This window comes from Neovison vison, chromosome 1 (assembly GCF_020171115.1).
Source record: "Neovison vison isolate M4711 chromosome 1, ASM_NN_V1, whole genome shotgun sequence".
Taxonomy (NCBI): Eukaryota; Metazoa; Chordata; class Mammalia; order Carnivora; family Mustelidae; genus Neogale; species Neogale vison.
This window is the reverse complement of record NC_058091.1, coordinates 121376269-121402521: the sequence shown is the minus strand read 5'-3', so window position 1 is coordinate 121402521 and position 26253 is coordinate 121376269. Positions and strand designations below refer to the sequence as shown.

The 26253-nt window shown below is 54.8% G+C and overlaps 5 protein-coding genes across 13 annotated transcripts; 2 read left to right on the top strand and 3 right to left on the bottom strand.

Moving 5' to 3' along the window:
- Positions 1–14: 14 nt before the first annotated feature.
- Positions 15–8378, top strand: PPT2 (palmitoyl-protein thioesterase 2). 6 transcript variants are annotated; one of them, XM_044255853.1, is made up of 10 exons: positions 1079–1311; positions 1872–1922; positions 2250–2443; positions 2698–2851; positions 3309–3404; positions 3494–3601; positions 4131–4214; positions 4334–4418; positions 7312–7366; positions 7554–8378. In XM_044255853.1, exons 3-10 carry the CDS (start codon positions 2258–2260, stop codon positions 7695–7697), a joined length of 912 nt encoding a protein of 303 aa, XP_044111788.1. In that variant the 5' UTR covers positions 1079–1311; positions 1872–1922; positions 2250–2257; the 3' UTR covers positions 7698–8378. The 6 variants fall into 6 exon arrangements, with proteins under 6 accessions (XP_044111760.1, XP_044111796.1, XP_044111769.1 ...); XM_044255871.1 differs by having other exon boundaries at positions 2228–2443; XM_044255825.1 differs by lacking the exons at positions 1079–1311; positions 1872–1922 and adding an exon at positions 15–116 and having other exon boundaries at positions 2228–2443.
- Positions 7316–12072, top strand: EGFL8 (EGF like domain multiple 8). Of its 2 annotated transcripts, none has more exons than XM_044255906.1 (9): positions 7316–7366; positions 9855–9981; positions 10234–10356; positions 10457–10569; positions 10669–10764; positions 10870–11040; positions 11112–11191; positions 11275–11428; positions 11700–12072. In XM_044255906.1, exons 2-9 carry the CDS (start codon positions 9881–9883, stop codon positions 11774–11776), a joined length of 915 nt encoding a protein of 304 aa, XP_044111841.1. In that variant the 5' UTR covers positions 7316–7366; positions 9855–9880; the 3' UTR covers positions 11777–12072. The 2 variants fall into 2 exon arrangements, with proteins under 2 accessions (XP_044111841.1, XP_044111833.1); XM_044255898.1 differs by lacking the exon at positions 7316–7366 and adding an exon at positions 8443–9387.
- Positions 12000–20401, bottom strand: AGPAT1 (1-acylglycerol-3-phosphate O-acyltransferase 1). 3 transcript variants are annotated; one of them, XM_044255930.1, is made up of 7 exons: positions 20327–20401; positions 14987–15195; positions 14634–14767; positions 14168–14343; positions 13910–14005; positions 13715–13787; positions 12000–13188 (listed from the first exon to the last, which is right to left on the bottom strand). In XM_044255930.1, the coding sequence occupies exons 2-7, from the start codon at positions 15184–15186 to the stop codon at positions 13004–13006; spliced, it is 864 nt and encodes a 287-aa protein (XP_044111865.1). In that variant the 5' UTR covers positions 15187–15195; positions 20327–20401; the 3' UTR covers positions 12000–13003. The 3 variants fall into 3 exon arrangements, with proteins under 3 accessions (XP_044111865.1, XP_044111874.1, XP_044111855.1); XM_044255939.1 differs by lacking the exon at positions 20327–20401 and adding an exon at positions 18998–19128; XM_044255920.1 differs by lacking the exon at positions 20327–20401 and adding an exon at positions 15937–16191.
- On the bottom strand, positions 20378–23410 carry PBX2 (PBX homeobox 2). Its single transcript, XM_044248104.1, has 7 exons — positions 23190–23410; positions 22209–22282; positions 21725–21972; positions 21447–21637; positions 21166–21301; positions 20873–21026; positions 20378–20487 (listed from the first exon to the last, which is right to left on the bottom strand). The coding sequence occupies exons 1-7, from the start codon at positions 23408–23410 to the stop codon at positions 20378–20380; spliced, it is 1134 nt and encodes a 377-aa protein (XP_044104039.1).
- Positions 23411–24278: 868 nt separating this feature from the next.
- GPSM3 (G protein signaling modulator 3) lies at positions 24279–26091 on the bottom strand. Its single transcript, XM_044238137.1, has 4 exons — positions 25963–26091; positions 25645–25753; positions 25226–25425; positions 24279–25021 (listed from the first exon to the last, which is right to left on the bottom strand). Exons 1-4 carry the CDS (start codon positions 26002–26004, stop codon positions 24884–24886), a joined length of 489 nt encoding a protein of 162 aa, XP_044094072.1. The 5' UTR covers positions 26005–26091; the 3' UTR covers positions 24279–24883.
- Between the last annotated feature and the right edge of the window lie 162 nt (positions 26092–26253).

Below are 26253 nucleotides of genomic sequence, written 5' to 3'. Positions count from 1 at the left end.
AGCTCTACTTCCCCCCACTTTTTAGGAAAGGTAATTGTATATGAGAGAGAACTGCAGAGTTGAGACCTGCGATGGCTTGAAGAGTTCCCAGGGTTATGGCCTGGGGTGAACTGCAGGTAAAGTGGGGGGCTTGGGTCTACAGTGGTTCAGCAGCCGCTGGGCCTGTGGCTGGGGGACTGAGGGTTGGCAGACAGAGAGGAAGCTGGGGGGATGCAGAGACACCTTTTTCTCCGGAGTGAAGGAGATCAGCACTTTGGGAGGAGGGGATGGATCAGCTCGTTTCTGGCAACTCCATTTTGGGAGTATGTGCTTGGTTTTCCTTTCCCTCTTTGATAATTGGGCTTCTTAGAGTTTCTGGGCACATCAGTGTTCAGATCCCACCCACCCACCACCCCTGCCAAGACGCAAAGCCACCTCCTGAATCGACAGGAGTGTATGTGGTGGGGGGCGGGGGGAGGTTGGAGCACAGCTGTAATTGTGGGCTTTTATTTCTTCATTGTATCTTGTGAGCGCTTACAAGGGGAGGGAAGGTGAAGGTAGGCAGTCTACCGGGATTTATAGGACTTGGGCTTTTTGCAAAAGCACAGTCGGGGAATCATTAACCCTCCCCTGCCTCCACCTTCAGATTAGTATTCCCCATCCCCCCACTGAGGCAGTCGCCTTCTCCGGCTGTGTCCTTCCCCTCCGCGTCCAAGCCGAGGCTACAGAGCTGAAGCCCTCGCTTGGACCAGTCCCAGGCTCCTGACATTTAGGTCAGGGCCCCGAACTGGTCGTTCTGGTTTCGCGTTGGCGTTCGCTCCTGACCCCCTACCGCCACCCCGTCCTCACATCACACACCTCTCGGCACACGTCAGTTTTATTGAGAAACTTTAGACTTGCAAAGACCTTGTGACTAGAGGGAGGGACTCAGACAAGCTTCGAAATCCTTTTTTCTGAAGGGGAACGCTTTTAAATGCTAAGTAAAAGCCCACCTAGGTTTCGGGAAGGGGTCGCGGACGGAGGTGCAGGACACCTGGAGCGCGGAAGTCCGGATGCGGTGCGAGGGTCTGCGTCGCAAGCCGCCCACTAGAGCTCCCAGCCAGGGGCAGTTGGGGGGGGGGTCCCTCAAGTTGAAAGACGTGGGAACCACGCTAGCGTGAGTCAGCGCTGCCCCAGGGGCCCTCCGCCCCTTGGAGGTGGGTCGTATACCGGGAGCGGAGTAGAGTAGGCCGGGAGAAACTGGGCCAGCCAGCACTTTTAGCTCGAGGGGCCTCGAGGACTCTTCGCGTCCCTGGAGACAAGGGCACTACACGCACTTCATAATGAACAGTTGTAAGGCGCTGACCTGGGGCCGGCGGCTGGCGGGTAGGGGTAGGGAGGGGTCCGCCTTGGCTGGCTTCAGCCCGGATCCGGCGTAGGTCGAAATGCGGAGGACTGCCTTTCCCCAGTCTGTTCCCCAGCGCCCTCTCCCGCACCCCCACCCTGGGGGAGGGAGAACTTCATGTTCCGCAGCGGAGCAGGACGCCTGAATTGGGAAGTGGGGGCGAATCAAGGGCAAGAAATCGAACCCTCGGCTCGCTGGTGCAGCAGGGCCTGGACCGGCCTTCTCTAGATTCCCAGGATATGTTTGCCGCTTCTTCCTCTCCCCACCGGCCTAAATGGATCGGTCTGCCTGCTTCATCCCCCGCTCCCGGAATGCAGTGGAATATTCCATTGCCCCTCCGGTCCGGGCTTGCGTTTCAGGGGACGCCGACACGGTTGCCAGGGAAAGCCCCGGACGTGACGGCGAAGCGCGACCCCTAGCAGCCTCCCCTCTCCCATCCGTCATTCCCCTGCGCGCGCTGTCCTTACACCCTTCCCCTCATCCCCCCCCCCCACCCCGCGGGTTCCAGTCTAGGGAGAAGTAAACAGCAGGCGGAGCCAGGCTCACGGACGTAGGCCAGGTGGGAGCTTGCATTCTCTAGGAGCCTGCGCTGCTGCTCAGGGGTCTTGCAAAAGCCAGGGTCGTGCATGGCTGGCATGATGCATTAGGAAGACCCTGGGCCTAGGGACTGAGTCCCGGCTGAATTGGGGGCGGGGTTTCGGGTGTGCGTCGGTGCGTGTAGGGGGGTGTGTTTCCCTCCAGTCCTGAAGTAAGTTCAAAGTAGGCTATTTTGTGACCAGAACCTAGTGTGAGCACGGTCGGGGGGGGATCTTGAGGGCCGGGCGTCTGCTCCGAGGGGAGAGCGTGTTGTCATCTCTCTCACAGGCCCTCATCGCCCCATTCTCAGGCGGGAGCATGCTGGGCCTCAGAGGGCTGCTGCTCCCCCCGGCGGGGATCCTGCTCCTGTTGCCATTCCTGCCGCCGCTACTGCTGCCAGCAGCCCCTGCGCCCCATCGCGCTTCCTACAAACCGGTCATCGTGGTGCACGGGCTCTTTGACAGCTCATACAGCTTCCGCCACCTGCTGGAATACATCAACGAGGTCTGGCAAGGGACACTCGGTTGTGGGGCGCTGGAGGCGACTGTAGTGACGGGGGAAGGAGAATGGGGAACTGAAAGCTGCGCTTCCGGGCCTGCTCAGTTCCTAGAGGAGCTGGTGCTGGCGTTGGGAGAGTCGGAGGACGAGATCCCTGGTTCTCATTGCAGGGCGCCATAGACATGTGGACGCTGGCCAGGGGGCGGTGTGGAGGGGCTTCATAGTCCATCCCCTGTTGCAGCATTGCCCCCTTCCCACAGACACACCCTGGGACTGTGGTGACTGTGCTCGATCTCTTCGATGGAAGAGAGAGCTTGCGACCCTTGTGGGAACAGGTGCAAGGGTTCGGAGAGGCTGTGGCCCCCATCATGGCAGAGGCCCCTGAAGGGGTGCATCTCATCTGCTACTCGCAGGGTAGGCGCCCTCCCCCTCCCAACTTCTAAGCCCTATCTGAGGCTTGATCCTTACCTGAGGGACACTTCCTGGTGTCCCCTTTTCTGAACCTGGTTGTTCCTAGCCAGTGCCCTAGTACCTGAGCCCTACTTTTCTGACTTCCCTCAGCACCTGGGTCTTCTCTCTGTGTCCTCAGTGGGAGGGAGGCTCCCCATGCTGCTGCCCCCTTTTGCCATTACCCATGGTTCTTGGACATAAGGGATAATGGAAGAGTAAAAAGCACCATACAGGTAGAATTGGGAGACCCAGAATCTAATTCTGGCTCTGTTACTCTCACGACATATAACTTTTTGCTACAAGGTGTGCCTGCTTTCTCTGGGCTTCACTCTTCTTACGGACACGCTGGGGGCAGGGGCATGTGGGGAGGCTGTTGGCTTGGCTGTACCTAAGTCCCAGCCTCGTGGCATTCTGCCTCCAGGGGGCCTGGTGTGCCGGGCACTGCTGTCCGTCATGGAGGAGCACAACGTGGATTCTTTCATCTCTCTCTCCTCTCCACAAATGGGACAGTATGGAGGTGAGTGGGGATGGTGGGCTCCTGAGAGGGCTCTGAGTTTTGGGGACACAGAAGTTTGGGGCCACTGGATTCTGCTGTTCTCTTGCCAGATACGGACTATTTGAAGTGGCTTTTCCCTACCTCCATGAGGTCTAACCTCTACCGGATCTGCTACAGCCCCTGGGGCCAAGAATTCTCCATCTGCAACTACTGGCACGGTGAGTAGGGGATGCCAAACTGGGGTCTGCATGGAGGGGCACCCTGGGGGGGTAGGGTCTGCTGCTCCCCCTTGTACCATAACCAACAGTAATGCTGAAGATAACTTCAGCGATGCTGAAGATAACTGTGTGACTAGGCGCTATTGAGAACACTTTCTGTGTATTACCTTATTGCTTCAGAGTTAGTCTGGGGCAGGGGTCAGTAAACTTTTTCTCTAAAGGGCCAGATAGTAAATATTTGGTTGTGACTGTTTTCTGTATCTGTAAAATATTAATATAGTATCTACCCTATAGGGGGTTGTAAAGATTAAAGAAATTAACATGTAATATACGTAATAAACTTTGAACAGTACCTGGCATCCTAGGTGCTGGATAAAGGTATTTGCTCTCTTGTTCACAATTACTATTATTTCTACTCTTAGTAGTCACCTTGTCTATCATTGTAGTCCCCTGATTGGCCTTTCAGCCTCTGGTCTTGCCTCTTTTTCCTGCTTCTCTGACTGTCTTTCTAACTGCTCTTTGTACCTAGACCCCCACCATGATGACTTATACCTCAATGCCAGCAGCTTCCTGGCCCTGATTAATGGGGAAAGAGATCATCCCAATGCCACTGGTGAGACCCTAGGCTCCTACCTGGGTCCCGTTTTCTGCCTCTCTGACCCCCTATGTTTGCCTCCCCAACAGGGCCTGACCCCTGTGACTGATGCAAGCTCTTTTCTTCCCACTCTTCAGCATGGAGGAAGAACTTTCTTCGTGTGGGCCGCCTGGTGCTGATTGGGGGTCCTGATGATGGTGTTATTACCCCCTGGCAGTCTAGGTAATAAGGGACTGTGTGGCCTGAAGATTGGCTAAGGACATCCCCCAACCCCCAGTAATATTTATCTCAGGCCTGCATGCCTCACCCTCCACATATCCTGTCACTGGAGACCAAAACGGGGAATCATCATCCCTCAACTTGTATCCAGCCAGTCGCTACGTCCTCCAGACTATGCTTCCTCTCCATCCCTAAACCCTTGCCTTGTAAAAACTTTTAGCTTTCAGATAATTGCAGATTCATAGAAAGCTGCAAAGATAGTGTAGAGAGGTCCTGGGTATGTATCCTTCGCCCAGTTCCCCCCACGATTGCATCCTATGTAACTCTGGCGCAGTATCAAAACCAGGAAGTTGTCATTGGTAGGATGTGTATAGTTCCATGCCATTTTATGTTTTCTCCCACCTGTTTTACATACCTGGACTTCTGTAATAGCCTTCAGCCCCGTCCGCTCCATCCTGTACCTCAGGAAAATCTGTGGCTCCATTGTGCTGTGTATGGGCCTCTTGCCCATCATGAGTGATCTAAAATGTCACCTAAGCTATTTAGTCCTTAATGAATATTTATTGAGCACTGTATGTATGCCCAGGCACTGTTCTGGGCCACTGGGATGCAGGGGTAAATGAGAGAGAAGTCCCTGCTATTACGTAGCTTACGATCTGGTAGTGTAGGAGACGTAATAAATGTAAATGTCAGGTGGTAATAAGACAAGGCAGGGGAAGGGATTAGAAGATAACTGGAGCCTATGTCAGATGATGGCCAGCCAGGTCCTGGAAGAGTTGCCATTTGAGTAGAAACTTGAAGTGAAGGAAGGAGCTGTGGAAAAATCTGGTGGTGGTATGTGGGGAGGGGGATGAATCAGGGAAAGGAGTAGCATCCATAGAGGTCCTGGGGCAGGTGTGAGGAATAAGGAGGTCATGTGGTTAGAGTGCAGGGAGCTGGGGAGGGTGGGAGAGGAGATGAAAGGGGTAGTAGGGATCCAGTGATGTTTAGCCTTTGTAGGGCAGTCAGGCCTTGATTTTTTTCCCCCTAAAATATACATAACATAAAAGTTACTGTTTTAAGTGTACACTTCAGTGGCATTAAGCACATTGACATTCTTGTGTAACCATCACCACCATCCATCTCTAAAACTTTTTTTTTCCCCAAACTGTAACTCCATAGCCATTAAACATGAACTCCCCATCCCTGCTTTCCCCCACCCCCTGCCCCAGCTCTTGGCAACCATGGCCCTTGACTTTTTATTTTGAGTGAGATGGGAAGGCCTTGGAGGGTTTTTTTTTTTTTTAAAGATTTTATTTATTTATTTGACAGAGACAGATCACAAGTAGGCAGAGAGGCAGGCAGAGAGAGAGAGGAGGAAGCAGGCTCCCCGCTGAGCAGAGAGCCCAATGCGGGACTCGATCCCAGGACCCTGAGATCATGACCTGAGCCGAAGGCAGCGGCTTAACCCACTGAGCCACCCAGGTGCCCCCTTGGAGGGTTTTAAGTGAAGGAGTCATGGGACTCCCATGGGATGGGATTTGTTTTTTCTCATTTTACCTCCACAACCCTGCGAAGATAGTAATAGTTCACAATTACATGGCATGTTTTACATGTCAAGGCACTATTCCAAGTACTTCTCAAATAAACCTTATTTAATCCTCATAGAGTCAGTAACTTGTGAAGTCAGGCTATCTGACATAACCATGGGGTTTCACTTCCTCTCTGCAAAGGAAGTATTCTTATATGGGACAAAGAGAATAATACGCTCAGCCACACATGCTTGGGAGTGTGCGGCAGAGCTGGAGTTCAAACCCAGGTCTGTGTGCCCCTGCTGTTCTCCTACACCTGGTGAAATATATGGCCTCCTGGCCTCCAGCCCAACTCAGCATGGCCTCTCGGCCTCCAGCCCAGCTCCCCACAGCACCCAGCTGGGCCTCACTTCTGTACCTTGGCTCCTGCTCTTCATTTGCTTGGGGAACAGCCTTCCCTAGGGGAGAGTCCTCACTTGGAAGCCTTTGTTGGTGCTCTAGAACCAGGCGAGTGGCCTCTCTTTGCTCCTGTAGCCTATTGGACTTTAAATACTATTATCCTTTGTTTGTCATGGCCAGTGCCCTTTCACGGCCCATGCCAGTTAAATACTGCTTCTGAGAATCTTAAGACCTTTTTATTCTTTATATTTGGGAATAATTTCATACTTAATAAGTTAACAAAGTATTACAAAAGCAATGTTAATGTATTCTTTATTTAGATTTTCTAAATGTTAACATTTTACCATATTTCTGCCCTCCTCTGTTCTCTCTACAGATACAGGGTATAGTTGTGTTTGTGAACTGTTTGAGAATAGGTTGTAGACATGAGGTCTCTATCCCTAACACTGCAGTATGTCTGTCTGTCTGCTATGCACAGGACATTCCTTACGTAGCCACAATACCGTGATCAAAGTCAGGAACTTAACATGGCTAGGCTACTCTATAGACCTGATTCAGGTATTTTCCAGTTGTCCAGTATTTTCCCCCTGTCCTTCCAGGGGGGGAAAAATTCATTGCAAGATCCGTCCTGGGATCATGAGTCGCATTTACCTGCATAGCTCTTTAGTTTCTTCTTTTTTTCTGGACTACTTCTCAGTCTTTGTCTCTGACATCGAAATTTTTGAGGAGTGTGGTCCAGACATTTTGTAGAATGTCCCTCAGGGTTTGTTGGCTGTTTCCTCAGGAGTAGGTTCAGGTCACACTTTTTTGATGGGACTCTGCAAAAGCCTTGCTATAGTTTCAGTGTATCACCTCGTGAGGCACATGATACCCAGTTAAGTATTTTGAGTGTCTTGTGGCCATGAGTTCCTGAAGTCCCCTAGTCTACCTTGATTTTCTCCAGCATTCCTAATAACCTCCTCTGCCCACCCTCAATCTCTTTGTAGCTTCTTTGGTTTCTATGACGCTAATGAGACGGTCTTGGAGATGGAGGAGCAACCGGTGAGCCCCCGGGATTGTGTCCCCTTTCTTCATGCTCTGTCCCACCTCAGTCTGTAGCCCTCCCTGCCCACCGACCCCTGAGCGCGGAAGGGTTCACCCTGTGGGGAGAGGGGACCCAGGACACCAGCAGGAACTCATTTTGTTTCTTCATCTGTCTGTCTGCTGTGACCCTTTGCCCACCTTGAAGGTTTATCTGCGGGATTCTTTTGGGTTGAAGACACTCTTGGCCCGGGGAGCCATAGTGAGGTGTCCGATGGCTGGGATCGCCCACACGGCCTGGCACTCCAACCGTACCCTTTATGAGACCTGCATTGAACCCTGGCTCTCCTGAGGATGTCCTCAGAGATGCCCCGGGAACTCCCCAGCCCAGAAACCAAGCGGTGGCCTTGGAAGGCAAATGTCAGGCTCTGATGTGCCTGGGACCACCCCACTGTTCCCACACTGCCCGCACCAACCAGGGCTCCCACGACCCCTTCCTCCTCTTCTCTGTACATGACAAATCCTGGTGTTCCCCCAGCTCATGTCTGGGGTTTGCTCCGTGCTCTCTCAGCCTCCCAAGCCCAAGGTTGGGAAGAGAGAAACCAGGTTTTTAACTTGTGGCTGCTCCTGCTGTTGCTGCTGCCGCCGCCAACCCTTCATCTCTGGCTGTTACCGAAGGAGAACCCAGCCCCTGCCTGCTACAGGGGTCTCCTTCTAGGCCACTCAGGTCATTTTTAGCTTCTCTTCTCCCCATGTTCCCTTTTCCTCAGCTGTCCCAACTCCCAGGAAGGACTACCCATGAGAGTGGGGTTCTGAGGCTCCCCTATGGGGACAGTTCTGTTCTTGAAATGTCAGTGTTGGGGAATATCTATGGCCTGTGAGGCCCATCTCAGGTTTGGGGATCCCCCAGTCCCTACGTTCAGTGTTGGGGTACCCCCGGGAGCCTAGTTTCTTTGAGGCCCCAGCCCCTCTTTTAGCTACCATTGAATGGGTGTTAACCCTGTATTAATGGAAATAAAGTTCCATTTCCTCAGTGTGGCTTGGCTCATTTCCAGGTAAGGGGGACCTGGCTCCCCAAGGAGGGTGGGGATAGAGGGCCTGAGGTCTGGGTGCCCGGATGCCTGGTCTGGGGAGGGACCCCCCTTGGTGTTTCCGCTCTCTAAATGCCCATTCTGTGTGGGTTCCTGATTCTCTGTGGGTTCTTTCCTGCAGAGGACAATTCTCTTCCTGTCCCAGCCTAAGCTTGGGGGGCTGAGCCCAGAGCTCCAGTGGTTTGTGCCCCAGCCTCATGGGTGGAATGCGCCTGCCACCCCCAGGCTAGACAAGGGGGCTAAGGGTCAGGGTGGGCATTTGTTGTGCCCCTTTTCGACCTTTGTAGGCCACAGTTGGGTGAGGGGCTGGACAATGAGCTGCCTCTTCCTTGAAAGAAGGAATTTTGGTGGAGACAATAGGGCCCTGTCTAGTCATGCATGGGGGGCGGTGGCTGACTCAATTCTGCGCCCCCCCCAGGCCCTAACAAATGTCATCAAGAAACGGGGGGCAATTTCCCCTTAATGCCCTGGGCTGTCCACCCCCCCGTTGGCCTTTTGTAATGACTTGCCCTCCTTTCTTTCTTCAGCTGTTCTTGCCTCTTCTCTCATGACCTGTCCGTGCTTTTCTCTGCCAGTTCTCTCTCCCTGCCCCCTCAGTTCTCCCCAAGTCTGTGTTGGGTTGAAGGATGTGGCAAGGACCAGAGACACTGGTGGTGGTACAGAGCCAGTACTCTCTGCTGATTTGGCAAGTCCAGAAATAAGGTCCCAAAGGGTGGGAAATTTACTTCTAGGGGCCCCTTTGCTGGGATGGTGGTGAGGGTAGTGGGACTTGGATACCACTGAGCAGATGAAGCAGGAACTCTGAAGGCTTGTGGGAGGGGGCAAGAATGGGAGCATTCTGTCTGGCCTGGCCCCTCCTCTCCTTCCCAGCCTGCCTAACCCGCCCACCAGTCTGAGCTGCTGCTGCTGAGGCTGGTCTGCTTGAAGTCTCCGGGAGAGTGGGAAAGACAGGTGGGGAGACTGTAATGGGGAATAGCCTTAGAATGAGTGTGAGTTGGGGAGTGTTGTATGAGGGGTGTTGGTGTGGGAGGTAGTAGGGATGTATTTAAGGTGCAATTTCTAGGTGCCTGGTTTTGGGTACAGAGTGAGAGGATGTAATGGTGCCTCTCTGAGGCTTCGAAGATAGAAAAATGTACAAGAGGGCCTGTTACAGATAGGAGGGTCCTCGGGGAGAGTTAACTGTAGTGTAGAGGGGGTGGAGGGAGTGTGTCGTTGCATGATGCTTCGGGGACCAGGTGTGCTGAACAAAGGGGTCATGTTAAAAGTGACAATCCTGATGGCTAGTGCAAGTATGTACAGATGAATGTGCTGACTCCCTTAGAGGGCACCGGCAGTCTGCTCTCTGCTCCCGGAGGGGCTGGAGCTGGAGCGCTTATAGGAGAGGGAAAGTGCCTCCATTAACCTCTTCTTGCCCACAGCCTGCAGTTTGGAGTAAAGGAGAACCATGGGGTCCAGGAATGAGCTGTACACTGTCTTCGGCGGACTGTCATTCCTCCTGCTACTGATGTCAGCCCAGGGGGCCAAGGGCGGATCCCTCAAAGAGAGGTGATGACAGATGGCACAGGGCAGGTGTGAGGTCTTCAGGAAACCTGCAAGTGGCACTTCAACAGCGGGGTGGGGGTGGGGGTGGTGGCACTTCAACAGGGGGCAAAACAGTGACGTTTAGAAGGAGGGAAGCGGGGGGTGAGGCGGTCCTCTGGGGGGGTGGTGCTCAGTGGAGCCTTGAGGGGAGTGGGATTCCTGGCCCCCTAGGGCCTGGCCCACTCAGTATTCTCACCTTCCCTCGCCTGGGTGCAGTCAGGGGGTCTGCTCCAAGCAGATGCTGGTGGTCCCCCTCCACTACAACGAGTCCTACAGCCAGCCAGTGTATAAGCCCTACCTGACTGTGTGCAATGGACGGCGCATCTGCAGCACCTACAGGTGAGGGCTAGGGAGCCTGGACCCTGCTGGTCTTTCCGGAACTTCAGGAACCCAGACCAAAGCCCATAAACCAATGTTCAGAGCCAGGCCTGTGTTCTAGGACCACATACCAAGTGGCATGGAGGGAGGTGAGGAGAGAGGTGCAGCAGACCCACGTTGTGTGCTGCCAGGGCTGGAAGAAGCGACATCCCGGGGCGCTCACCTGTGACGAAGGTGAGACTGGGTATTCCCAGGCCTGGGGACAGAGCGAGCTGGAGAGGGGGGCTGGAGAGGCGGGCTGTCCTGTTTTGAACCACCCTTCTGCACCCACAGCGATATGTGCCAAGCCCTGTCTGAACCGAGGCATTTGTGTCAGGCCAGAGCAGTGCGAGTGCGCCCCAGGCTGGGGTGGGAAGCACTGTCATGTGGGTGAGTGCTCCCTCCCCACCCCCACCCTCCAGTGGTGTCAGGACCTTACCACCCTCAAGGCGCCAGCTTGCCCCCATCCTTTAGCCCTCTCTTTCCCTTAACTAGACGTGGATGAATGTAGGACTGGCGTCACCCTCTGCTCGCACCACTGTGTCAACACGGCAGGCAGCTTCACTTGCAGCTGTCCCCAAGGTCTGGTGCTGGGCCAGGACAGGCGCACCTGTGCAGAGGGTCTCCTGGAGCCGCCAGCCGGTGCCAGCATCCTCAGCGTGGCGGGTGAGTGGGAGTAGAGGTGGCAGCAAGGGCCCAGGCTCAACTGGGCTGTAGGTGACACTGTTTATTTTCAGTTCGGGAAGCTGAACATGACAAGCATGACTTGAGGCAGGAGATTCGGGAGCTGCGAGGGCGCCTGGAGCGGCTGGAGCAGGTGAGTGGTGGTGTGGGCCAGGCCCTCCCAGCAGGGTGCACCCCACTCTGCCCGCAGCACTTGAGGTGTCCCTTCCTTTGTAGTGGGCTGGTCAGGCGGGGGCCTGGGTCCGGGCTGTGCTGCCCATGCCCCCTGAAGAGCTACAGCCAGAAAAGGTGGCAGAGCTGTGGGGCCGCAACGACAGGATAGAGTCTCTGAGTGACCAGGTGCTGCTGCTGGAGGAGAGGCTGGGCGCCTGTGAGTCCTCCTGCCCCTCTCTGCTTGAACCCCCATCACCCAGTAGATGCCCCCAGCTGTCTCAGATACTTTCTGTAGTTCAACTTTCTCTTTTCCCCAAGCCCTTTCCCAACACTTAAGTCTCCCCACACTGTCCCTAGATAGCCATACTTTACCCTTTTTGGTACCCTGTCCCCAAACGACTTATTGTTGGGTGAGAGTCTCTCCAGTGCCCTGGCAGCCCCAGAAGTCTGCAGCCAATGTGTCTGCTTGCTTCCTTGTCATTCATCAGGCTCCTGTGAGGACAACAGCCTGGGCATAGACCTCAGACGGCCGAAAAGGAACCTCTCCAGAGCCCGGGTCCCCTAATTTATACAGAAACTGGCCCCACTAATCATCTGGGATGGCCAGGTGGGGAAGTGCAGATAAGGTTATCTGCCACTAAGGAGCAGTGAGTGATGGAAACTTCCAGAGCTGAGGAAGTGGGGGATGATGGATGCCTTGGGCCCACCCGAGTCTTCTGGCTGGGGTAAGGTTGCTTGGGTGAGAACCACTTTAATGCCTTCACAAATGCAGCCAGAAAGTGCCCAGATCTCTCTCTCTCAGTCTTTATTCTCGGTTTCTTGCTGTTATCCAGATAATTAATAAAAACCAACCACGCAAAACTGGGTCCCGCCCTCTCCTTTTGCTCCCAGCCCACCTCTCCAGTTTGTGGGCACAGGTCTGGGGTGGGAGGCAGGAGTGGTAATGCCACGGGAGGAAATGAAAACTGGCTCAGAGAGGGGAAGCCTCAAAAGAAAGAGAAATAAATTAAAAGCCCTCCCAGCCCCTCCAGCCAGGGTTCAGTTCCCTTTCCCCAACTCCCCAGGGAGAAGTGAATGCAGCACCTGATGTCTGCCTCTTCCCTTGTGTGTGGTTAGAATGGTACAGCAGGGCTGCAGGGGACTGGATTGGGGCCAGGACCACTGAAGAACCGTACCACAGGGACAGGGGGAAGCAGAAATGTGGAGACCAAACTGGCATCTAGGAGTAGGCTCACCCCTGGGCACCTGGGTGTCCAGCCTCCACTGACAGGAGGCTCCATGGGAGGGAGTGTGAGGGTGCTGAAGAGTGTTCCCAGGATAAGCCAGGAATGTTCCAGGCATTGCTTCCAGCCACAGTGTGAGGAGTCCACTGAATCTGTGGACCTGTGGGAGGGTACTGGTCAACGGAATGGATGAGTCCACTGGCCAATGTGGGGTGGAGAGGGAGAGAAGATCACAAAGGAAAAATGTCCACTGGGGAAAGGATGGTGTGTTCACACCCTCGTGTAGGTGAGCCACTAGAGATGGGGAGGCAACCATCCCACAGACAAAATGGCACAGGAGGTGGGTGGGGGGTCAGAGTGGAGAATGCACCAAGGCAGGAGAGTCTATAGGAGGGGGGAGCTGGGAAGGGACAAGGAGTGGCGCTGTATCCACATTCACTTCAGAAGTTGAAGATTCCAAAGAGGGGAACAGTAGGGAGAGGAGAAACAAGGAAGAGGGCTTGGCCCTGCTTCAGGGCACAGTGGGCTGATAGGTGTGGGAGCCAGGTGGGGGGAGATGGGAGGGGAGTTCAGAGCCGGGCCTCGCCCACCCCTCCAGACTTCTTCAGATAGTCACCACCGCCCCGGCCATCAGTGGAGATTTCCCGGAAAACGGTGAGCATGGAGTGTCGGACTTTGTCAGCCAGAGCTGGGACGTCATCTGGTGTCAGCCCTTCTGTGGGCACTGGGGGCAGCACCCGTACCTGACATCGCCCTGGGGGGGTTGAGCACCATCATGGCCTGTATACCTAGGCCTTTGCCCACAGGTGGGGCACAGTTTCTGAGCTCTCCTGCTACTCCCTCCCCAACTTTTCAGTTCGGTTCTCCCTACCCTGGACAACTGCCCCTCTGCTTGCCAGCTACTTGGTGCTCTGAGACCCTCCTGCACAAAGCCTTTTCCAACCCCCCGGGGTCCAGACACCTCAACAGCACCCTTTCAGCCCCCATTGTCTCAGTTTAGCCTTTACTGCCAAGTGTTACTACAGCCTCGCACACACAGGCCTATTTCTCCCACTGGACAGTAAGAGCCCCTCTAGGAGGGACCAAGTGTTACCCACGTAGCAGGGTATGGTGGGTGCTTAAGTATTTATTGGTTGATGTGTGGTCACACTGGATGATCCTTTGGACATCTCAGTTCTGACACCAACCCATCTTCCTCCCTGGTGGGGACACCCTTCTAGCCTCTCTCATCCTTGGCCTTTCTGGCCACCCCCAGCCCCACGTCTACTCAGGGCCCTCACCCGAAGTGAAGCGGCGCTCCTTCTTGCAATAGAAGTCTTGATAGGAGGACATGACTATGGGGACAATGGGAACCTGGGGAAAGGGTAAAGCAGACAGTCCACAGTTCCTTTCAAAGCCCATGACAAGCCACTGCCAACACAGAAAGGGATGGTGGAAGCTGGGGGCTCCATAGCAGAAGGGGAAGTAGTAATTACCTGGGCTTGGACTGCAAGGTGGAAGGCGCCACGTTTGAAGGGCAGCATGGAGCCATTGTGGTTTCTTGTGCCCTCAGGAAAAACCCAGACCCGCACCTGGGGAAGACAGAGGGTCAAGAAGACATACACAGAGGGGTCAGAATATGGTTGTGACGCTGTAATGGGACCTCTGAGGCCCCATGGCCCTGCGTCTCAGCTTATTTACAACTGCTCTGCTCCACAATGCCCCCGGCCCTCCTTTTCCACAGGGGGACTCACATCCTGGGTGAGCAGGGTCTGGGCGACTTCAGACATGACACTGATGGCATCCCCTGTGCGCTTCCGGTCAATGAAGATGACTCCTGCCAGCCAGCATGCCAGCCCAGCAGAGCCAGCCCACAGCAGCTCACGCTTGGCAATGGGCACACAGCGGCCTGGCAGTACCTCCATCATCCCTAGGGTAAAAGGTGAAGGGTGAAGGCCAAAGGAGGCAAAGTGTCATGGAAAGCAGGTCTCAGCTACTAAGGACTGGACATAAAGGGAAAAGGAGACTGAGGGGAGGGGCCAGGAAGACCTGAGTGGAGGAAGAGGTGATTAAACATATATTAGCCTGTTTGTGCGGGGGAAGGGGAGAGGGAGCCAGGGGGCAAAGTTCAGATGCAGGGGAGGTGAGGACCCCTAGAGGAGATTCTGGAGAAGGACGAAGGGCATGGCTGGGGGATGTGTGCCCTGAGAAGGATCTCACCAAGCAGGTCGAGTGAGCTCTGGTGGTTGGAGACCACGACGTAGGGCTGTGAGGGAGGGAAGTGGTGAGCCCCACGCACCTCCACTCGGATCCCATACAGGTATTTGATGTGGAGCAGCATCAGGCGCAAGATCCTGTGGGGTCATGGCAAGGGGTTCTAGCAGGAACCACTGATACCCGTCTGCATGCCTCAGTTCCCCCATCCGACCGTCTTTCAGGGCATCTTTGCAGTCTTCTCCCCTTCCCTGTCCCTGGGCGCTCTCTGCTTTCCCTACACACCCAACATCCTCCCCATCCACTGCTCACTTCTGACTCTTAGGTTCTCTCATCACCGAAAATCCCCTGGCCCTCACTTCATGTTCTCAACGTTGCGTCCTCGCACAGCACACACAGGGATGGCGAGCACAGCCAGGAAGAGGATCCAGCCATTGTAGAAGGCCATCTTGAAGAAGTATTTGGCACTGGGGCTGCAGAACCACAGGGCGGGCAGCAGGAAGAGCAGCAGCAGGAGCAGCAGCAGCAGCACAGTCCATACCCCCGGCCACAGCTCCATTCTGGCCACCTGCAGGGGAAAGGGCAAGGGACAGTGGGCCTGGTCCTGGAGGGGAGTGAGGTGTGTAGGGCACAGAAGGCAGGGTTTGGGGAGCTATGAGGACAAAGGCCAGAGACATAAGATGGGGTCAGGGCTCCAATCAAAACCTGCCGAGGGAAGCCGCTCTGGGAAGCCGCTCTACGATGGGGGTGGGGAGGACAGGAGCTCAAGACTGCTCTCCCACCCCTCTCCAGGAAGGCTCCAGAAATATTCACAAGGACAAGAGACATGAGACACGGACATCCACAACTCAGATATATGATAAGAGGACATTAATAACAGCAATAACTAACACCTGTAGTTGGTAAGGTTTTAGGACTAACTGATAGGGTAGCCACCAGCCACATACGGCTGCTGAGCAGTTGAAATGGCCTCGTTTGAACTGAGATGTGCTGGAAGTGTAAAATATACATTAGATTTCAAAGACTTTGAATAAAAATCAGAATGTAAAATATCCCATAATAATCTTTTGTAGTGATTACACTTTGAAATTTTAACCTTTCAGAATACTAGGTTCAGTAGAACATACTATTAAAATTAAATTCCCCTTGTTACTTTCCCCCTTTTTTCATGTATCTACCAGAAAATTAAAAATTACATGTTGCTTGCATTATATTTCTCTGTTGGATTAGCACTGAACTACAGACTACGTTAAACCCTTAAATATGAACCACACAATTTACATTTTATAGGAGAGGTTAAATAACTTACCTGAGATGATACGGCTCCTAAGAAGCACTTCCTAGTTTAAACCCAAGCAGCTTGTATTCCCAACACAGTTACGCTGCTGCTCGTATGTACACACATAGGTGTACACACAGCAGATACGGTTAAGGGACAAAACACCCACAGACATTCTCAAGAGCGCACTGGCAAGCATAAAGGCTCTGTCACTGATGCAAACACAAAGACTGACCCGCTCACACCAGAAGGCTAACTTCAAGTCACGCCCAGTAACAGATGAAGGAATGTAGTAAATGCATAACTAGAAAATCCCCTCTCTGCTAAGGCAGCCACCCCCATCCCCCCTTCCCATTCCCAGATAAACCCATGGACATACCAGGAGTAGCTACCATCTATCAATCCTCCCTCCACAGTCAGGCAAACAAATCCTTCTGCCCTCTTCCCCCCTCTTCCTGGGACACTGCAGGCAACCTGGTCAGGCAGATACAATATTTAAGTCCTGACTAAGTGGGGGAAAAAAAAGGAGGGCAGAGAGTAAAAGACACATCATATCACCTTCTCTGGGAGAGGACAGAGTTCAGGAGGAAGAGGTGTAGGCAGGCACACAGAACCTGCCTTCTAGGCTCTTCCTCCTTCCTCCACTCTGCCCCACTGTTGGGGGCAGGGTCAGAAATCACGAAATGGTGTTAACCTGTCACTCCCAGCAAGACTACAGGCACTCCCTTCCAATGACAAGAAAGTCTATGCTCAAAGGTAAGTCCATTGCCAATCAGTGAAGGCTAATAGGCCCTAGAAAAACAGGAAAATCTGCCAACTCTACAGCTGTAGGCTCTGAGCTGTTCTATCCCACTGCCCCTGTTAAGTCTGGACCAGCATTTCTCCCGTGGAGTATTTGCAACGGGATCCTAACTCTGCCTTTCCAATTTGTCATCCACATGGCAATCAGGGATCCTCCTGTGACACAAATCTGAGCATTTTCCTGTCTTGTTTACAGGCTCTTTAGGCAAGCTGACTTCTCTTTCCATCTTCGGCCACAACCCCACAAAAGCCTTTTTCACTTCAACTCCAGTTCCTCAGACACACCACAATCCTTCATGCTTCTGTGCTGTGAACAGGCTGTTCCCTTGGCTAGAATGCCCTTCTGCCTCTTCACTCGCCTCACACAGCTCAGCATCACACTTTGGAAGCCTTCTTGAACCCCACCTGGCCTAAGTTTTCATTACACTTTTATCTTGATCACTGGATCTCAAAGTGTAGAGACACAGATTTTTGGACCTCATCCCAGATCTCCCGAATCAGAAATTCTGGGCCTTGGGCCCAACAATCTGTATTTTAACAAGCCCTCCAAGTGAGTCTGGTGCACACACACGTCTGAGAATCACTGATTTTGACACCACTGTGTATGTAACTGCTCACTGGCATTTCTGTTCCTTTCCCAGTCTGTAAGCAGCTTGAGGGTAGGCACTCCCAAAACCCGGACAGAAGGAGGCAGAGAGGTGGCTCAATAAACATCTGTGGAACAGATTATAATGCTGAGTGCACACCCACACAGCCATAATTAATGACAGAGATGATCAGGAATCAGATAGCTACACTCTCGAGAACTATTAATTGTGAAAAGATAAGTCACCAAGAAAACAATGAACATAAGAAGCCTAACCATAACCTACTCTGAAATAGGCACATAACAATATACCATCACATTGAAGGGAAAGTACCAACAATCAAGATGGAGCATCCCATTTCATACAGAAGAGAAACATACAGCATGAGGATTAACATGCCACAGGGGAGAGATGCTGCTGTCATCAAAAAGATGCCAACTGTGCAAAAAGAGTGGGGAACAGATAATGTGCACAGCAGGGCTGACCCCGTGGGATGCTCTGAGCTCCATGAAGACAGGCTGTCCATAGCCACTGGAGAGAGAATGTATGTGAAGAGACACAGGCCAGGAAGGTCAGCAAGGTAAGCATCTGGGGATGGTTTTCTGGGGACATGTAGGCTTGTCACCTTTTTCTCTAATACATGACATTAAGTGACCCTCTCCGGAGCAGAAATATCCAAGGATTAATAAGCACCACGGAGTGCCAGATGGGTTAATGTGCATATATATGACTCACAAAAATATACTGCCAATAAAATTATGAAATTTATGTAGTATGTATAACCAAAAGCACAAATGCTGTGGACATGTCACATCAGCGTAAATATAAATAAGTAAAGGATCACGCATAGATGTCGTGTGTACTCTGACTAGGAAAACACATGCAGCAAACAGGCCAACCCGATCACAACAGGAGTGTACACTAGTTCACTAAACCACAGGATCCCACACATGAGGACTATCACATACAACAGCATCATGGACATAATATACGAGATATGAACCAAAACAAGGCTTGATCTTTACATGCAGAAGTAAACATGCAAAAGCATAAAATGTGCAAGAAACATGAAACCACATTTGGATGCAATATACAAAAACTCACACACCTGAACAATGTCAAGACTGGACATGAGACATGGACATAAGAGAAGAGAATGGGCAATTCTGATGGAAAATAACACATTGCTTCTCCACAAACCATGGATAGTATAGGGAGAAGCTAGCCGCACATAAGCCATTAAACATGTCAAAGGCACAGTCTCCATGTAGAAAACATGGCCCCCCACAAAGCATCTGTGTGTCAGTAAGGATCTAGCCCAATGTGGATGGCCACTGAGAAAGTCCTGTGCCTAGATGGAAACAGAGGTGTCTGAGGGCATTCCTAGGAAGCAAATTCTGCTGGGTGAAGGAGGGCAATAAACCTCCTTCTCCCGGCCACAGCCCCCTAAGAGTCACGTGGGGCCAAAGGGCAGGAAAAGGAATTGGGGAAGGTGTCAGGAATTCCCTCTTCAGGACTCTCTATCCACACCCCCATCCCAGATTCACAGGGTCACCGGGTCTCCTCCCTCTCAGGGACCCTCTCCTTTCCCCAGCAACCCTCTCCCCAGTCCGCCTCCCAGACCCAATCTCTCCCCCATCCCCTCCTCCAAGTCCCTCTCAGCACCCTCCTCCCGCTTCCTCCCATCCCTTTCCCGCCCCCACCTCAGTGGGGTGGGGGGCCCGGGGGGCTGGCCCCCTCCCCAGCCAGGCTGCGGCAGCGGTGGTGGCGGGTGGCTGTGTCTCTGCCTCGGTCGGGGTGTCGGTGCCAAGGGGGCCACAGGATTTGGGGGTGTCCTAGCCCCGGCCGATGGAGGGGAGGTGAGAGTGGGAGGCTGGGCCCATTGCGGTAGGAATGGTGGGGGGGGGTTGTCTCCCCAGCTCCCTCCCTCCCTTCCTGCTGTCTCTCTGAGGGCTGGGGCTGCTGTTGCCGCTATCCCCCCCCACCCCTCCCCAACGCCTGCTGGTTTCCGGGGCTGGCCAGGAAGTAGGGGGCGGTGACGGGCGGCCCGTTTTGCCAATCGCCTCCCGGGGACCCAGGCGTCTCCTCCCCGCATCGACCAGTCTCCTCTTGGTAGCTCCGCCCCGCGAGAGCTCCACTGGGCTGGGCCTCCGTCTCTGGCCATCTCTCTGGCTCCAGCTGCATCTTTTTTCTCCTCCAACTCCCTTTCAGCATATATGGCTTGTGTGTCCCTTGGTGCTGTATTCCTTCTTTGGCCCATTCCTTCTTCATCAGCTCTCCTCTTCCTGGAAGTTTCACTTGGTTTCTTTCATTCTCCTTAACTCCCTTATCCGCTGTTTATTCCCTCCAACTCCAACTGTTCTCCAAAAACCTCTTTCTTGCCCCCCCCCCCCCCATTCAACTCCAGGCATTTTCAAGCACCTACTATATGCCAGTCACTGAGTTCTCCACCTGTCGTCTTCTCTCCACGGCTCCATCTCCCTGGCCCTCCTCTGGCTGGTCTCTTTGACTTTTGCCCTCCTCCCCCCCCCCCCCCTCCCCATCTCCCCTCAGTCCAGCTCCCTCCTTCAACCCTCTCTCGGGTCTTTAAAGAGAAGGGATACTCTCAGGCCCCTCTCCCCCTGTCCTCCCACGCTCTTTATTTAGCCTCAGTACTTTTGCTTTTCTAGTTCCTTCCTATCGGTCTCCTTAGTCACTGAAGCTGAGGCTGCCCTTCTCCCCAACATAGAATCTAGGCGCATCTTTTCCAATAGAAACTGGGCATTAGGTTGCTTTAAAAAAAAAATGAGAAAGAACGCTAGATTACTCTGGGAGGAGCATGCCTCCTTAATTGTGTACTCCTGTATCTCTTTCCTCTTCAGCCCCTGATCTCCTCTTCCCCATACTTCCATTATCCCTTTACCAGGATCATTCATTCCATCACTCCTCTCCTTGGTTTCCACCTCTTTCTCAGTAACTCTTCTCCTAAACCCATACAGGCATCCTGTACCTTCACCTCCCGCCCCTCCTCTAGGCAACTCCCAGCCTCTCACCTTGCCTCACTTGAGTCACGTGGGACCTTGTATCTGGGTGTGGAACTGCCCTCAGCCTCTGTCCCCGCTGCCAGACACAGCTTCGCCCTGCTCCAGTGTACACACCTTGAGGTAGAGGATGTAAAAGACACCGGGCATCCCCAGAAACATGTCTCCAGATCCTGAGAGATTGAAAGAGCCGCCAGAGCCTTAGGGGAGCAGAAAGGGTATTAGGGAAGAGTCTAACAGAGCCTGAGACTCACCACAGTCCTGTGTTTCCAAAAAGCCCTCTGAACTAGTTCCGGGAGTGTGCTACTGTACACAACTTATCCCTAAGACACAGCAACACTCAGGAGCAGGCTGTGTCTGAGCCTCCCCCTCCCTCCCTGGCCACTTGCTGGAAGACAGTAACTTCGCTGGACTGTCCCCTGACATCTCCACCCCATCTCAGCTAGTTCCCTCTCATCCCAAAAGGCCTCCTCTCTGCTGGGATCCTGTCTAGATAGGAAGTGGGAACAAAGGCCGGAAGTGTGCAAGAGAACCAGCCAGGATGGCAGCGGGGTCCACCTGCAGAGGAAGGGGGTGTCGGGGAGCTGGTGCGGCTGTGGCCCCCCTGGGTGACTGACACGGCAGTCTTGACGGCATAGATGTTGGCCTCCTCTTGGAACTTTCCAATATTTTTCTTATAGCGGATCCGCTTGTTGCCAAACCAGTTGGAGACCTGTGAGGCATGGAGCAGAAAGGAGGGTCAGGTCCTGACCTTCTCCCTGCAACCCCCCGCCCCCGTAACCGCCTCAGTCAGTCGATCAGAGAGCTTTTAACCCGAACACCACATCCCGGCCCTGAGTCCCACCCCATACCTGAGAGACCGTGATCCCACACTTCTTGGCAAGCTCCTCCTTAGCCTCCTCACTAGGATACGGGTTACTCAGGTGGGAGTAGAAGTACTCGTTGAGGACCTCAGTGGCCTGTTTGCTGAAGTTGCGGCGTTTGCGTCTACAGAAGAGGGAGAATGGTGGTGAGGCTCTCCCAGCAGGGCGTCCGTCTTGCACCACTCTAGAGGGCGCCACTGCCATGAAGCACCGTGTTGTGTGTGAGCCAGTGGCCCTGAGGCTGGGAAATTGGGGGGAAGGAGCCCCACCTGGCATCCAAGAAGCGGGAACGCAGGATCATGACAGCCTCACAGGTGCTCTGCTTGAGCTGCATCTGGATGGCGCTGAACTTTCGGTGGATAATGCTCACCATGCGCTCCATCTCCTTGGGAGCCACAGGCCTCGTGCGGCTCTGTTCCCTCAGCAGGTTCATGACGTGTGTCGTGAACTCGTTACATGCCTGCAGTGGGCGCCAGGGGCTGTGAGGAGGGGCCCTCTGGTCTTGGGCTGCCCTGTCCTCTCACCCACGCCAGCCTGGTCTCCTCACCTGCTCATACTTCTCCAGCTCCGAGTGGTAGATGTGGCGGATTTGGGCAAGTTTGCTACGATAGTCGGAGTGTTCGATGGAGTTGTCAGGGGACACGCCGCCCCCCGAGGCTGCGGCGGCTGCAGCTGCTGCAGCAGAGCCCCCCCCTTTCTCAGGCCCAGCCACACCCTCTGCCAGAAGCATGTTGTCCAGGCGCATCAGCTGTGGGTCCACCGGCTCCTCCTCTTGGGAGCTTCGAATGCTGAGGCCTAGTATGCAGGCGAGTGAACTTAGGGACCCAGGGAACCCACAGCCAGCTCGTAGCCCTCCTGGTGTCTCCTGGAGACCCACGTTTCTAGGCTTTGGTTCCCTCCCCATTTTCCCTTAGCAACTTCCCTAACCCCTACTGTCCTCAGTGCCCCGAAATGTCAAACTCTTGGCCTGAGCCCTCTAAAGAACAGAGTTCAGTCCCCAGAGGTGAGGAATCAGAGGGGGGCCCACATACCGGTTTTCTCCTTGATTTCGCACAGGACACTAAAGAGAGCAGGCTTCATGCGGTGGCAGTTAAGGGCGTGTTTCCTTGGGAGGAAAGGGAAAGAATAGTTGAGAAGCTACAAGAACAGAGGTGGGGTGGGATGGGGGTACCATGAGGGTGAGGGGGAGCCTGGGAACAAGAAGGGAGGTAGAAGGTGGGGGTGGGGACATGACGGAGTTGAGGGGGGAGACAGCTCTTGGAATGTGGAGATGTGGGGAAGTTGGCTTTAGGAAGATGGGGGGGAAGGTGCAGGCAGCAAGATAAAGGCACCACAAGCACACACGGGGCTGTGGGAAATGGGCCTAGAAGGGGACAAAGGGAAATTTGGGGGTGACTGCCAACTCGAGAGTGACTAGGTAGATTTCAGAGGAAAGGAGATGGAGACTGTGAGAAGAGTCAGAGTTTGAGGTGCCAGAGACGGGGCTGGGGATTTCAATACAGATGTGTATGGGGGGTCCTGGGACTGACCAAGGCAGGAGGCTCTGATGCTCCTAGTGTCTGGCTGAGCAAGGGCTAAGGGCTGGATAAGGACCCTTGGGAGGGTGGGCAAGTGGTGGAGAGGAGTGGACCCAGGTCTGGAGAAGATGGGGGTGGGCTGGGTGGAGAGTTAGGAACACAGCATAGCAGTTTCTTAGTCTGAAAGCCAGAGCAGGGCTCTGGAGGTGGAAGGATGTTCCAGGGCGGTACAGGGGTCAGTGAGAGGTGGGGGGTGGGTGGGCAGTGAGACCACCCTGGGCTCCCCTCTTTGAAGGTTTCAGGGTCTGGTGGTGAAGGGAGGTTTGAGAGGGATGGCTTATCTCAGGACTAACAGGAGTAAGGAGAGAAGAGAGCTGTAGGATCCTGGAGAGGGTCCTGGAGTGGGGGGTGGGGGTGGGGATTCCCAAAAGATTCAGAGCTTGTGAATGGGGCTTCTGCTGGGTCTGTGTAGGGTCCCGGGGTGGGGGCACTCACTTGGCCTGGGCCTCATCCAGGCTCTGGTCGGTGATGGTCATTATCTGCTGCAGAATGTCCCCGATGTCTTGCTTCCCTCGGCCTCCCGGGACCCCCCCGTTACCCCCACCGGGGTCTCCGCCGCCGGGAGGCTCGCCAGGGCCCCCAGGCTCCCCACCCACCAATCCCAGGCCCCCCCGGCCCCCGCCTGGAGGGGGCGGCCCCAGCAGCCGCTCGTCCATAGTTGGGGGGGGGCCCTGAGGCCCCCTCCCTGCTCCGCCCTCCCCCCGCCTGGTTACTTCCCCCCCCAAACTCGGTGGGGCCGCTGCTCCCTCCGCCCCAACCCCCACCCGTTTCTCCCCTCCCGGCTCCCTCGGAGGTTCACCCCCGGCCTGAAGGGAGACCTGGGGTACCGGCTGGGCCCCCCACAGGAGACCCCGGCCCCCGGCGGCGGAGAAAATGGAGCCGGAGAGAGAGGAGGCCCAAGCGGGGGTGTGTGTGAGAGAGAGAGGGAGGAGGGAGGAGGGAGGAGAGGGGGGAGCGAGGGAGGGAGGCTGGGGGAGGGGAGCCGGGGAGGAAGAGGAGGGGAGAAGAGAGGAGGAACAGGGAGGAGCTGGGGGCGGAGAGAGACACACAGAAGCAGAGGAACTGGGACCGAGTGGAGGAGGGGAGAGGGAAGAGGGGGCGAGGGGAGGAGACTGGACCTACGGGGAAAATATGCGAAGGCAACGGGGCTGCAAGTCGTCGGCCTGGAAAGCGGGGCTTGTTGGAGCTAGGGGACCGCCGCCTGGGTTCCGAATCAGGGATCTAGGTTTTGTGGCCTCTGGCCGCTAGAATGCCTGGGTTCACAGACAGCTCAGTTCATATTTCTTGTCCTAATGACTCCCCTCCCTGTTCTACTTAATTAAAACCAGGAGAGGGGGGTTGGGGGGGTATAATTAGGGAGGTCTCCAGCCGCTGCTTAATGAGCCAGTAATTAACCAGCCAGGGAGGGGAGCTGGCCTCTCGCCAGACGAGGGAGAGAGGCGGCCTCCGGCCTCACCTTCCTCTCCCCCGCCCCCCCACTGCCCCTCCCTCCCCACCGCAGCCCGAAACACCAGTCTTCTTCAGTTGGGAGAATTACATTTATTCATACAACCAAAACATCAGACTCAGAGCAGCAGTGGGGAGGCAGGGGGCGGAGTACTAAGTGTCCATTCACAGCCTGTAGGCCCCGCATCCTGGGGCTGGGGGTGCTGGGGGTGCTGGTGGTGGGTGGGAGAATGGTCTCTTTACAGTGCCCTCTCTGTCTTCTTACTGAGAAGGAGGGTGGGACTGTCTGTCAGGCCCTAACCTTGGGAGATTTGCCTTTTCTTGGGAGATAGGGAGGCCTGAGCCCTCAGATTCTGCCCCCTGGGGATGTCTCCACAACTCAGGACTTAGAACCACTCCCTGTGATCAGAGGAGGGGGTGGGGTGTCCCTCAGTGGCTGGGATTCCTTCATTGCTTCAAGCTCCCACACACTAGGGGAGGGAGTTAAATGACCATCCTACTTTGACTATGCTCAGGTTTTGAGGACTTTCACCCCCTCCATTCCCAGGAAAGGTGGATGAGGGTGATGGATATTGAGATTTCTCCCGGGTCCTCCAGTCTCTGGTGTCCCTGCCACGCAGTAGTTGAGGGCTGGCCAGCTTTGAGCCCCAGAGTGCGGAGTGGCTGGTGGGGTGGCTCAAATCTCAGCAGGTATGTGTTGGGGGCCGGGACCTTTGCTCCTCCATTCGACCCCCACCCTGAACTCTCAGCAGCAACTCCAGGAGCTCCTGTCCCCCTGGGGGTAGGGGAGGCTCTGACCGCTGGGCTTCCATCCGCTGGCACTGGAGGAGTGGAGGGAAGGGAGGGTGTTGGTGAGGTTTTAAGAGGAACAGGCCTTGAAAGGAGCCAAGGCTGGTGGAAGGGGTATAGGGGATACCTGTGATGGGCATGGTGGGGACTAGGCTAGGCAAGGGGGCAGATGCTAGGGAGAGGGAGGACCAAGAGACCAGGAACCTTGGATCTTGCCTTTTGGGTAGGTGTCTCACCTGGTGACTGAGGATAGTGCTGTAGAGCTGTTCTCTGTCCTCAAGAGGCCGGTGTGGGGCTGGGGCTCTGCTTGGGGGATTCTGGGGGATGTGGAAGGTGGCTCTCTGCTCCTCTAGGCGGCGGGACTGGGCCTCTGCCACCAAATCCAGAAGGAGCTCAGTCTGTAGGGAGAGCAGGGAGGCGGAGCGGGGCCCCAGGGCTGGGGAAAGGAGAGGTAGGGTTCAGAGACCCAGAGAAATTGGCAGACAGGAGCTTTGGTGGTGCAAGGTGTTTAGGCACTTGGGGTCAGAGCTGAGGGGCTGTAATGCGGAGTCAGGAGGAGGTGGGGAGAGGGCCCAGGATGGAGTGGGCCTTGGTAATGGGATCAGGAAGGATGTGGGCACCAAGGTCAGGGAGCTCCCGGGGCGGATGAGGGTACCTGTGTGACGGGTCCCTGAAGGAGGAGGGGACGGAGGAGCAGATCGCCAAGGCCGAGTGCTGGTGTTCATAGGGGGCCAGTCATGCTCATCCTGATGGGGTCCCTGATGCTGAGAGACACCCGGTCCAATCAAGCCCGGGTGTGGTGGGCAGGGGGCTAGGCCAACAGCCCATCTCTTCTCTCTGTGTCTCTGTTCCTGCCTCAGTTTGTTCAAACCCTTCTAAGTCCCCTGAAACCCCTGTCACTACGTTGCTGTCCCAGGTCCTCTCACCTCCCTTTCTCCCAGTGTCAGCTTCCCCAACCCGGTGCGCAGCTCACCTGGTCATCTTCCTCTTCTTCCTGGGGTCTCTCGGCCTCCATCCCCTGAGGGGGAGAAACTGAAGGGGGAAGGGTAGCTGGGATTTGGGAGGAGGGCTGGAACCCTAGGTTCCTGAGGGGAGTGGGGGCTGGAAGGGGTGGGGGTGAGCCAGGGGCTGGATGCCTGGGTACTGAGCAGGAAGCTGGGTTCCTGGTCAGCCCCCCCCACGGGCCCCGCCCATCCCTGTCAACTTCCTCCAGTTCTGTTTTCCCACCCAAACTGCTTGCTCGACCTCTCTTGCCCCAGGGGAG

Coding starts and splice junctions, on each gene's coding strand:
- PPT2 (XM_044255825.1), top strand. CDS start 96: ATGGCCTGGGGTGAACTGCAG. Junction 4,419..7,311: donor ATTACCCCCTGGCAGTCTAG/GTAATAAGGGAC, acceptor ATCTCTTTGTAG/CTTCTTTGGTTTCTATGACG. Junction 7,367..7,553: donor TGGAGATGGAGGAGCAACCG/GTGAGCCCCCGG, acceptor CCCACCTTGAAG/GTTTATCTGCGGGATTCTTT.
- EGFL8 (XM_044255906.1), top strand. CDS start 9,881: ATGGGGTCCAGGAATGAGCTGTACACTGTCTTCGGCGGACTGTCATTC. Junction 10,357..10,456: donor CGCATCTGCAGCACCTACAG/GTGAGGGCTAGG, acceptor CCTGTGTTCTAG/GACCACATACCAAGTGGCAT. Junction 10,765..10,869: donor TGGGAAGCACTGTCATGTGG/GTGAGTGCTCCC, acceptor TCCCTTAACTAG/ACGTGGATGAATGTAGGACT.
- AGPAT1 (XM_044255930.1), bottom strand. CDS start 15,186: ATGGAGCTGTGGCCGGGGGTATGGACTGTGCTGCTGCTGCTGCTCCTG. Junction 14,768..14,986: donor CGCAACGTTGAGAACATGAA/GTGAGGGCCAGG, acceptor ATGACCCCACAG/GATCTTGCGCCTGATGCTGC. Junction 14,006..14,167: donor AGACCCTGCTCACCCAGGAT/GTGAGTCCCCCT, acceptor TGTCTTCCCCAG/GTGCGGGTCTGGGTTTTTCC.
- PBX2 (XM_044248104.1), bottom strand. CDS start 23,410: ATGGACGAGCGGCTGCTGGGGCCGCCCCCTCCAGGCGGGGGCCGGGGG. Junction 21,973..22,208: donor CGAAATCAAGGAGAAAACCG/GTATGTGGGCCC, acceptor CCTGCATACTAG/GCCTCAGCATTCGAAGCTCC. Junction 20,488..20,872: donor GACACCCCCTTCCTCTGCAG/GTGGACCCCGCT, acceptor TCAATCTCTCAG/GATCTGGAGACATGTTTCTG.
- GPSM3 (XM_044238137.1), bottom strand. CDS start 26,004: ATGGAGGCCGAGAGACCCCAGGAAGAAGAGGAAGATGACCAG. Junction 25,754..25,962: donor AAGAAGAGGAAGATGACCAG/GTGAGCTGCGCA, acceptor GGTGTCTCTCAG/CATCAGGGACCCCATCAGGA. Junction 25,022..25,225: donor GCACTATCCTCAGTCACCAG/GTGAGACACCTA, acceptor CCACTCCTCCAG/TGCCAGCGGATGGAAGCCCA.